The 12,380-nt window shown below is 35.8% G+C and overlaps 1 protein-coding gene and 1 long non-coding RNA gene across 4 annotated transcripts in view; one reads left to right on the top strand and one right to left on the bottom strand.

Annotated features, from left to right (window-relative positions):
* LOC149503625 (uncharacterized) overlaps window positions 1-12,380 on the bottom strand; it is a 109,252-nt gene that overhangs the window by 73,755 nt on the left and 23,117 nt on the right. The gene's annotated exons all lie outside the window — the stretch shown is intronic.
* Ets65A (DNA-binding protein D-ETS-3) overlaps window positions 1-12,380 on the top strand; it is a 121,086-nt gene that overhangs the window by 86,203 nt on the left and 22,503 nt on the right. For all 3 annotated transcript variants that reach the window (XM_089731569.1, XM_028187330.2, XM_028187329.2), the window contains exon 6: window positions 7,842-7,889. In XM_089731569.1, coding sequence (XP_089587695.1) covers window positions 7,842-7,889 — 48 coding nt within the window. The remainder of the gene's footprint in view (window positions 1-7,841; window positions 7,890-12,380) is intronic.

Raw genomic sequence — 12,380 nt, 5'->3', positions numbered from 1 at the left:
AGTACGCTTGCGTACAGTGGAAAGTTTATCGTTATTAATCGTTAAGTTATTTGTTATAATTACTTGTGGACTTTGTTGCCATTGCTATTTGTTGAGTGTTTGTTGATTTTTTATAAAACATACACTATCCCGCGACAAACCGGTGTAGTATTCAAAAGAAAGGGTAGAAAAATTGTGACGACGTATATTGCTTCATTATAAAACAGGGGAAGAATGATATGGAAAAATTAAAACAGACTTCGGAAGTAACAAAACCATCAGTGAGTACTGTTAGGTGCATTATTAAGGAAGCTAAAGGCTCTGGCTTGCTCGCCGTGTTTCGGACTCCGGGTAAGAAAAGATCAGGGAAGAAGAAAGTTAGCGGAATGGATAGTTTCGTTCTATCTGTGTAATGAATGATTGAATGTCAATCTGTCATATGACAATTGATAGTTGTTTAAATAATTTTTCGGTTAATGGACGTTGTGAAATGTGTGTTAAAGAATTATTGAAGAAAGGGCATTAAATGTTGTTTCTTGTTGTTTAGAAGAAACGCAATTTCGTCTTTTCTTATTTAAACACCGTAATTACCATTATAAAACAACATTTTTGCTAATATATTGAGAAAATGGAGAAATTAAGATTTGATTTTACAATGAAATCAATGGCGGATGGAAAAACAAACGTCATATGCATAACTTCCATTGCTACACCAAGTGGACAAGTTTTTGGAATTCCAGTCGAATATCAACCCTTAAATTTTCATAAGGTGATCACAACTACTCCTAACTACACCAGAGTAAAAAACTCTTTAGTAAAAAGGCATCAAACGAGGAAAATATGGATAAATGTGACGGAGGAAATTTCAAAAACATATTTGGATGAAGAACAAAATTTGCAATTCAATGATTGTTATTTGGAAGAGATTTCAGAACAACCTGTTAGTTATGAATCGACATCTAGTGATTCTAATCACATGCTTGAAAAACTGTTAGAAAAACTACAAGAACAAAAACAGCAGAAACCAGAAAAACAAAATTTAGGGAAAATTGCAAAGGATTTTATTATAGAAAAATTCAACGGCCGTAATTCAAATGCATTACAGTGGATCAAAGATTTTAATAAAGAATGTGAACGTTTTCAAATAAACGAGGATAAACAAAAAATTGAAATTTTGAAGAACTTCTTAGAAAATGCTAGTGTAGATTGGTACAGTTGTATGCTGATGAAGCTTACAGTACAATCAGAATGGAGCAAATGGGAGAAAATTTTTTGTGAGACATTTGCGAACAAAGGATGGTCCTCCACTAGATATGCTCTTGCCTTTAAATATCAATCGGGATCCTTACTTGAGTATGCTTTAAAGAAGGAGAAATTATTGTTGGAAGTCAGGAAGACAGTGGATACCGGAACAATTATTGATCTCATAGCATTTGGTTTACCCAATTATGTGGCGGACAAGATTGACAAAGAAACATTACAAAGAACGGAAGACCTTTACAATGAGATAAGAAAATTGGAACATCTGGTGATGAAAAATAAATATGAAAAAAGGAACAGCTCATATAATTTAGATAATAAAGGGAAAAATATTGACGAAAAGAAACCATGCCCAATCTGTTTAAATGAGAAAAAAGGGAAACGGTTCCACCCAGAGGACAGCTGTTGGTTCAAAGAAAAAAATAAAAAAGCTGTGGTAAAAACAGTAAATAATTCAGAATTGGAAATAGAACTGAATGAGAAAAACCCAAAAAACTAGAAATACCACCATTAATAAAAATAAGTTTACAAATAAATGACACTTTGAAGGTTTCTGGAATCTATGACTCTGGATCTAATGTTTCTTTAATTAATGCAAGATTATTGAAAATACAAGAGAAACAGAAGACAAATGATATGCAAGTTGTAAACTTAAAAACTATTAATGGTGAGAAAAAAACGAAAGGTATGGTAACGCTAAAAATAAAAATCTACAATATTGAAAGAAATATGGATATTTTTGTGGTGGATAATGAAAATTTTAACTATGACTTCTTAATTGGTTTGGATTGTATAAAAAAATTCAAATTAATACAAAATGAAGAACTTAACATCATCCAATATCCCGAAAAGAAAAGAATAATCTCAAATGAACATTGTTCTAATGAGAATAATGTAACAAATGTCGGAATTCCTGATGTACTAGGTGACAAAAATAAAGAACAAACATTTAAAGAGAGAATAGAAGAGAAAGAGAAGATAGAGATGGAACTATACTCTGAGATAGTAAAAAAGGGTACTACTATAAATACCAACAAATTGTGTGAAATTAATTTCAATGAACATGTAAACATTGATGAATTTCAAATGTCTGTAAATCATCTAGATTTATATCAGCAATCAAAAATTGAGAAGTTAGTAGATAAATACAAATCTGTTTTTGCTAAGGACAAATATGATGTTGGCTCTGTGCAGGATTATGAAGCCCATATAGACTTGATGGTAGATAAATACTGCTATAAGCGTCCGTACAGATGCACAATTGAAGACAGAACAGAAATTGAAAGTCAAATATCGAAGCTACTACAGAAAAATTTGATAGAGGAATCTTACAGCCCGTTTGCTGCTCCTGTAACTCTAGCATATAAGAAAGAAGATGATAAAAAAACAAGATTATGCATAGATTTCAGAGATTTAAACAAAATAGTAGTTCCACAATCACAACCTTTCCCACTTATAGAGGACTTAATGACCAAAACAGTAAACTGTAAGTATTATTCTACATTAGACATAAACTCAGCATTTTGGTCGATCCCATTGAAAATTCAAGATAGACATAAGACTGCTTTTGTGACACAAGAAGGACATTTTCAATGGACTTGTCTCCCATTTGGGTTAAAGACTGCACCAGCGATTTTTCAAAGAATATTGAGCAATATTATAAGAAAACACAGACTATCTAACTTTGCAGTAAACTTTATTGACGACATCTTAATTTTTTCTAAAACTTTTGAGGAACATATACAACACATATCGAGACTACTGGAAGCAATACAAAAGGAAGGGTTTAGACTGAAGTTTTCAAAATGTACATTTGCAAGTCACCATGCTAAATACTTGGGTCATATAATAGAAGACAATTCAGTTAGACCTCTGAAAGATTATTTAACTGCTGTCAAAAGCTTCCCAATTCCAGAAACAAGGAAAAATATACGGCAGTTTTTGGGAAAAGTAAATTTTCATCATAAGTTTGTACCACATAGTGCAATTATCCTCGATCCATTACATAACTTATTAAGGAAAGATGTGAAATTTGTATGGACGGCAGAATGTCAGGAAGCATTTGATAAAATTAGAGCATTGCTTTGCTCAGAACCAATCCTAAAAATATTTGACCCAGATTCACCGATAAGAATTTACACAGATGCTAGTATCAAAGGAGTTGGAGCAATGTTGAAACAAGACGATGAAAACGGCGTGAGTAAACCGGTTGCTTATTTTTCGAAGAAATTAACAGAAGCACAGAAAAAGAAGAAGGCAATATACTTAGAATGTCTGGCGATAAAAGAAGCAGTCAAATACTGGCAACATTGGCTTATGGGAAAAGAATTTATGGCATACACAGATCATAAACCCCTGGAAAATATGAACATTAAAGCTCGAACTGATGAGGAACTAGATGATTTAACATATTATCTATCACAATATAATTTTGAAATTAAATACAACCCAGGAAAATCAAATCAAGAAGCGGACTGCTTAAGCCGAAATCCAGTCTTAGAAGCAAATGATAATAACGACGATTTTTTAAAGGTCGTAAATTTAATCGACCTACAAGAAATAAAGAATGACCAGCTAACAAATCCAGACCTACAAAAAGAAAAGAATAAGCACATATTAGAGAATGAAGTTTATTACAAGAAAAATAAAAGAAGAAATAAGATTATACTGTCAGAAAAACTTAGCAAAGCTCTAATAAAAAAGTCCATGACACATACTGCCACATTGGAAGAACCCAGATGACAAATAAAATAACACCATTCTTTTCAGCCAAAAATATTACAGCAAACATTAATAAAATGTGTGATGCGTGTGAAACCTGCATTAAAAACAAGTCCAGGAGGAAGTCGAAATATGGTTTAATGTCACATTTGGGACCAGCCACACACCCGTTTGAAATTGTATCCATCGATACTATTGGGGGCTTTGGAGGATCCCGATCAACCAAAAGGTATTTGCATCTTCTAGTGGATCATTTCACACGGTATGCCTATATTTGTACATCAAAAACTCAAGGCTCCAATGATTTCATTAAGCTAATGCAAAAGGTAACAAAAAATTATGACGTTAATATGGTATTATCAGACCAATACCCTGGCATAAATTCAAAAGAATTTAAAGAATTTCTAAAGAATAATAATATCAAAATAGTTTTCACAGCTGTTGATGCGCCTTTTTCGAATGGGCTTAACGAAAGATTAAATCAAACACTAACAAATAAGATAAGATGTAAAATAAACGAAAGCGATACGAAGACATCTTGGACAACAATCGCACAAGAATGCGTAGAAAAATATAATGAAACAGAACACACAGTTACAAAGTTTGCTCCCAGGTACCTTCTAGAGGGTGAAAATGTGAGTATTCTACCACTACATTTGAAAACAAGTTGTACAACAGAAGATTTGAGAAGAGATCGAAAATTAGCCTTAGAAAACACAATAAAATCTCACAATTATAATAAAAATATATTTGACCAGTACAGAGAAGGGTATAAATTGGAAGAAGGAGATAGTGTTTATGTGGAGAATGGAAATAAACTAAACAGGAAGAAAATGGATGAATTGAGAACAGGGCCATACAAAATACTAAAGAAGATTTCAGAATCGATCTATGAAGTTGACACCGGACACAAAAAAGCAGAATCAAACCTCTACCATATAACAAAGTTGTCTCCAGTGTCTATCTGATATGATAAACAATTGTAAAACCATTCACTGCCTCTTACAATTGTCTTTTCAGCGGGGGAGATGTAATGAATGATTGAATGTCAATCTGTCATATGACAATTGATAGTTGTTTAAATAATTTTTCGGTTAATGGACGTTGTGAAATGTGTGTTAAAGAACTATTGAAGAAAGGGCATTAAATGTTGTTTCTTGTTGTTTAGAAGAAACGCAATTTCGTCTTTTCTTATTTAAACACCGTAATTACCATTATATCTGTAATAAAAAGATGTAATCATAATAACTACATAACAAGCAGCGAAACTCCGTACCGTAGAAAGGCTTCGAAAAATTTAAAGAAGATATAAATTTTAATGGCTCGGAATGAAGCTTACGACGTATTATGAAAGAGCTAAGCTTTAGATGGAAACAAAGAACAGAAAATAATCGGAAGCTGGTAATTGAAAAAAGTAACATTCGATTACTACGAATCGAATATCTTCAAAAAATAATTAATTATAGACAAAAAAGAAGACCGAATCGACCGAGTTGTAAACTACACTGATGAGCCCTATGTCGACTAATCACGATGATAGCGACTCGTGTGATGAAAACAGTGATGATGATGATGGTCAAGATTATTATAACGAAAAAAAAATTACAAATACCAGCTTCGCTTCAACTGAACCAAGACCTGGCAACAGCTCTAGTTTTGACTTAATAGAAGGAATATCTATTTTACCCCAAGATTAAATTATTACAATTATTAACCTATATGTTTTGTTGATGTTCTAATAAATATATAAATAAATACATATGTTGATTTTAATAATTTAATAGCATTATGACGCAGAGTAAGTAATGTTTTTGCACGTGAGTGTACCATGCGCGAACTTACCCCCACTACGTCAACAAATGCTCAAGAAGTTTGCCGGCTATTATACAATAACGTAAATGTACCTACGCCAATTCTTGCCGTAACTACCACCTCCCCACCTATTTCTGCCGTGAAGCAGTAATGCGTTTCGGTCTGAAGGGTGGGGCAGCCGTTGTAACTATACTGAGACCTTAGAACTTATATCTCAAGGTAGGTGGCGGCATTTACGTTGTAGATGCCTATGGGCTCCGGTAACCGCTTAACACCAGGTGGACCGTTTTTTTTTTTTTCTACCTTTGCTGATAGCCTTGACAGGCTATTTCAGCTTCACCCTAATGTGTGAAGGTGAGCTCAGGGGGCTCAAACCGGAGCGTTGCTAACACTGACCCTAGCAAGAGTAGTGCTTCGCAGAATCTACCACCGGATCGGAAACGCGACCCACTGAGAAGATCCGGCGAGAAACTCAGTGGGCTGTGTCTATGGGTTAATTCGCTCGTCGAGCCCTTCGTCGCAAGCGACGGGTTCGACGAGGACGGTGACCAGTGCTTGTGGTGCCTAAAAGCACCGTTAACGGATCGGGAGGATCCGTAATGACGTGCTTTGGGCGACGGCGACTGTTTACCATTCGGTCTACAGGATCGGGTATGTAGTTTCCAACGGCCACGACAAGAGGGTTCCCATGTGCCGCCTTCTCAAAATGGCGCAATGATGCAGTAGTGAACTCGTCCACCCACCTATCCAAAAAAAAAACCGAGAATTAATACATATACGTTTATTTTATAGATCAATATCCGTAATAGGTCTTAGGATGTGCATTAATTCGCATTACGAGATATAATAAGGTTTTTCGCATGTCACCTAAATACCGCAGGTGAATGCGATATAATCTTACACGACAGACCGTTCTGGAAGAGCACAGCTTTGACAGTAAAACTAATCGTAAGATAAATTAAGCTATGTTCACAAATGAAAGCACTGACAAGCATGAAGAAATTACAGCTCACATTATTATCTTACCATGTTATAGAAGACTTAAACAACAGCCTCGTCATTCACTTCTGCACTATCTCGTATCAACGACATGCAAATGGGAACCTGCCAGCCGAAGCATTCGGGGCATCCAGGAGTGAAGGCCACGCGACAGGCCATATCTATGTTAATTTACTTGCACCCGACTACCGGCTTATTAAAGTCAATTGCTATGCAATCTATGCAACGTATCTCGGGTTTTTCGGTTTACACTGTTGTCGGCAACGTTGCCATGGCAACGGTTATCTTTCACCGTATCCGACGTCGCGAGAGGTCAATTATATTTCAATCTCAGAAACTTGCATAATGTTTGATGAACTAATTTTAAAATTTCGTCTGACAATTAATTTTATTAACTCGTGTTATGTATATGGGGTAGATTGTAGAGATATTTCAATTAAGTACTTCCATTATTCAGTTTAAATTAATATTAATTCATATACTTGTAAAATCCCACTGTTGCCTGTAACAGCGCATTACTAACGACAAATACTTATGATAAAATACCCGAACGGGTTTCACTACTTAGAAAAAGAACAACTTATATATTGTTCTAAACTAAACTGTAGCTCCATTTATTATGTTGTCATCCGTAATGATTCTATTACTGTTTCAGAGGTGCTACATATTAACACATAAACGTGTGATTGGTTCTCACACGATAGAAAAATGTGTGTATCGAGAGAAACCAAGTTACCGTGCAATGTCAAAATCTTTACTCAAATTATTACAAGAAGATTGTTGTTTTTTTCATCGCAAAGTTAACATAGAGAGAGAAAGAGAGAGAGCGAGATAGAGAATATACTTTATTGCACACCAAATCACATTTAACATTTTAAAAAAATATACTTACTGTTTTAATGATATTTAGTGGTTACCGATTACTCTTTGATTTACTTTTGAAATCGGAACGTTTTACTACTTCGCGGCAGAAATGGTATAGTCAGACGTACTACGACGATAACCAGAGTCGGCTCCCAAGGCGCCCTAACACCAGTAAACAATATCAACTTGTTCTTTTTTTGTTTTAGATCCATATCAGATGTTTGGACCTACGAGCAGCCGGCTAGCTAATTCAGGTCAGTGTACTAATGTTCGTACTTTGAAACTGATTGTGGGTGTGATTCCCACGACGGGCAAGAGTTCGTGTGGCAAACATATTTGTTTGCTTTTCGTTTGAGTATTGCATATTTATATTTAAAGTTAAACATTTATGTATTGTATTTTATGTACGTATGTGGGCTAAACGAAAGATAAATAGATATGTAGGTATATTCTGTGGTGCCAATAACATATTTCCTAATCTGATTCAGATAACCGTGGTTGATTTGTTACCAATCATTTATATGTTTCATGCGAGTAGTTGTTTTATGTGATGCTAATAACGTATTGTGTCTTGATTTGATTCAGATACTCGTGGTTGAGTTGATCCCGATTATTCATGTTTTTCATGTGTGTTTTAGTATCTAATTCATTAATTACAATTATACATATATCCTATGGCAAACCTCTTGAAAATATTTCAAAAATAATATATTTTGAGCTTTTGATGTTTAAACTCTTAACAGATTTGTGCATTGTAGTTTTATTACAAAACTCCTATTATCATCAGTCAAATACTAAATAATCTGAAATAAAAGCTGCGATCGCCCATAAACAATACCAATTACTGATATTGTATTTGTTGATAATTATATTGTTTTGATGTCAATTCAGTTTATTCTTTGATCGAGTGTCTTAAATCATCAAGACGCCTCTTATAGTACAGGGAATTTTAATTTGGAGCCAGATGATGTCTTGTCGCTGGCTATTATTTTATAATTCATTTAAATCTTGAGGTACCGGTGATTTTGTCGAATCATCGTTAGATTATTAGATGAACAATAGATATGAATACGGGAGGTATCAACAACTCAAGTTATTATTTAATTAATATACTTACTTAAAAACCGGTTCACACATCATATATTTTATCTGTGATAAATGGCAAAATGTAAAGATATTTTGTGTTTAGGCGTTGGCGTTAAAAGCTTACTTCAAGTACTATTAGAAGGGATAAAAGTTCCTCGTTTACCCTCAACAGTTATATGAATAAAGCGGTTAGACTTTAAGCCTTACCACCGAACTTTTGCAAATCTATATATATAAAAATGAAACCCGTTTTCCGTTGTCACGACATAACATGAAAACGGCTTGACCGATTTGGCTTATTTTTTTTTTGTAGTTTTCTAATACTCTGTACAAGGTTCTTATGGAAACAAATATTAAGAAAATCTCTCAGAAATATTGAAAAATATACATTTAATTTTGCATATTTATTTTTGAACTATTCCACGCGGACGAAGTCGTGGGCAAAAGCTATAAACGATATCCAAATTCAAATTCAAATTCAAATTCAAAATCATTTATTTCAACTTGGATGTCATCAAAAACACACTTGTTGAATGTCAAAATGTAAAAGAAAATGTTAACTCTACCATATCACGGAGATAGTGTTATTTAAAGATTAATTTAAATCACTCAAACTTTGAATACTTGATGGCTTATCCACAGATTCGGTAGAATCTGGCGCCAAGTTCCGTTCAAAAATCCCGTTGTAAACGGAGCGCCAGACTACCGACTGTGTTTACTGTGAGCAGAACAGTTTTTTGAGGTTGCGAAATTTTATTTAATTCTACGGTACTTCTGGTTCCTAAATTATATATTATATCAATCACTCACAACTTTATTTTACTGATATTAACTAGTTATATCAATTACAACAATTAATCTACTTGAAATTATTAATTTTATCACCACAAACTATGGCTCGCTCAAAAATTTCGATCCTGACTTTTTTCGATGTACAAAGTGACATGCCACAGACTATAAATATTCGAGAATGGTAATCTACGGCCGCCAGGGTGCGCTGGAATTATTCCTATTTGTAATGGATTTTATGACCTGGTAACTGAGACCTTTAGGTCATGTCTTATTTTAATTTATATTCATATTTTTATGAAAAATGATATTATGGAGTGAAATGAAATGTGATATTATGGAGTGAAATGAAATGAAGATGATTAATTTGAGACATTAATCAAATGGGATGAAATGAAATGAGATGAGATGATATGGAATGAAATATAATCTTAGTAAAATGGTGGTGGTCATTTACTAAGATCTCAGTGGACTTTTTGGAGGAAACCGAGAAGTTACGTACAGCGACTTTGTTTAATTTTCCCACATTTGTGCACTTTCACAGATATTAAACAGTTAATAAACCACTATTATTACACATTTAAACCCGAAGAAACACTAAATAGACAAATTAAAACAAATCACACAACTTCACACCTCACGTTCCCGCCAAAAAGTCATTATTCCTACATAAACTGTAGCTTCAAGGGGATAGTTTGCAGTTCTTATTGAACGGTTTATACATTAAATAACGTTAATGTTGTTACTGTTAGTATTTTAGTTTAAGTACTGCCGAAGCAAGTACTGTTGTTACTGTTGGAGAAACAATTTTGTTTTGTAATGTAATACCGAAATACTTTACGAGATGGCGTTACAAAAAATCCCTTCCCAAAACTATAAAACCGTTGTGATTGTCTACGAATAATAAATAATATAATAACTAATATTTATTCGTAGGTGATTGTTTAAGATGCTATGATTATTTCGGTTTTGATTTCATCAAAATAACTTGAACTTTACTATTGAATTCCGAAGAAAATTCTAATTAAGGCTGAGTTAAGTTCAGCTTTTTATTTAAGCCTCTTACTGTAGTTTTTAAATTACATTTATGCGGATTGATGTTTCAAGGCTTTCAGATTTTAATTTTAAATTCTGAAATAATTAAGAACAGCGTCATCTACCCTTCACATTTGAAACAAAATTTAATTCGGTTTAAATTTGTAAAAGTTGATGTTGATTATTATTACACTGTAACGCAGCGTTCCGTTTCGCGGGGCAACAGCAGCCAAAGGGAATGTGACTCAGGTCCGTGCCGCGAAGACCCACCCCGCGCTACCCGCGCCCGCGCATCTGTTGCATCATTCGCACCCCCAATTAGTGCGCGCCAGACTTTGAAGCGGAATACACGCGTCCCCGGTCGATACCGGAACTGACAACCCGAGAGTCTCATGCCAGTCGGGCACCTAACATTAAACTGGCAGCCCAAGCGCGGGCCCTTTAACTAGTATTTCGGAGTGAATCTACGTAATTACGACACGTACTCGTCGTCAGTCACGGCGTCAATCCGATTTTCAAGACGTTGAAGAAGAAATTGGTTCAACCGCGGGACCGACGCCAACATTTACCGCAAACAACATGGCGTCATTACAAGAAAGTCAAATGGCAGCATTCGAACGCCTACTCGACCGAGTTTTTGAGCATAAAACTCAACTCGAATCATCAGCAACACCGACGTCGGAGCCGACATCGCCGCCTTCCTCGACGCCCGCTCACCATTCTGGGAACTTCGCGTCATGCACGGCGCGGTTCAGCGGAGCGCCCGGCGACTCACTCGACGGTTTCCTTGACGCGGTCGAATCATACAAAGATTGTGCTGACGTAGGACACGCCATCGATGTTACTAACCGGAAATGCAGCCGTGTGGTGGCAAGGCGTTAAAGCTAGCATCACTTCCTGGGACGACGCTTTATCATCGTTACGAAGCGCTTTCGGTGATTGCAGACCGCCCCATCGAGTCTACTTAGAGCTCTTCAAAATGTCGCAAGGACAAAGAGAGAAGACGGAGATCTTCGTTGCCAGAGCACGAGCCCTACTAGCTCGACTCCCACCTGGTGACCTTAGTGAGAAAGTTCAAATTGATATGCTTTACGGCCTTCTACACCGTCGTGTTCGTAAAAAATTAAGAAGAGACGAAATAACTTCATACGACACGTTATTAAAGAAAACGCGCCATATCGAGGACTCCATCTACGAGACCAGTCCGCCTGAATTTATTCATCATCCTCAGCGAGCGACGCCACGTTCATCGGGTAGTACCGTAGGCGAAGTTCCCGCCGGTGCTTCGACTTCGCAGCATACATACGCGCGGATGACGCCGCGGAAAATATTCAACTCGGGCGCGGCTGGCGGCCCGCCACGCGACGACAGCGCTGCGCCGAGCACCGTTCGAGTCCCCGCGCCTCGCTACACGAACACTGATAATGTTCACAGATTCGGTAGAATCTGGCGCCAAGTTCCGTTAAAAAATCCCGTTGTAAACGGAGCGCCAGACTACCCACTGTGTTTACTGTAAGCAGAACGGTTTTTTGAGGTTGCGAAATTTTATTTAATTTTACGGTACTTCTGGTTCCTAAATTGTACATTATATCAATCGCTCACAACTTTATTTTACTGATATTAACTAGTTATATCAATTACAACAATTAATCTACTTGAAATTATTAATTTTATCACCACAAACTATAGCTCGCTCAAAAATTTCGATCCTGACTTTTTTTCGACGTAAAAAGTGACATGCCACAGACTATAAATATTCGAGAATACATGGTAATCTACGGCCGCCAGGGTGCGCTGGAATTATTCCTACATTTGTAATGGATTTTATGACCTGG

This window comes from Bombyx mandarina, chromosome 01, assembly GCF_030267445.1.
Source record: "Bombyx mandarina strain Sakado chromosome 01, ASM3026744v2".
NCBI lineage: Eukaryota > Metazoa > Arthropoda > Insecta > Lepidoptera > Bombycidae > Bombyx > Bombyx mandarina.
This window is presented reverse-complemented; position numbering and strand designations above follow the sequence as displayed.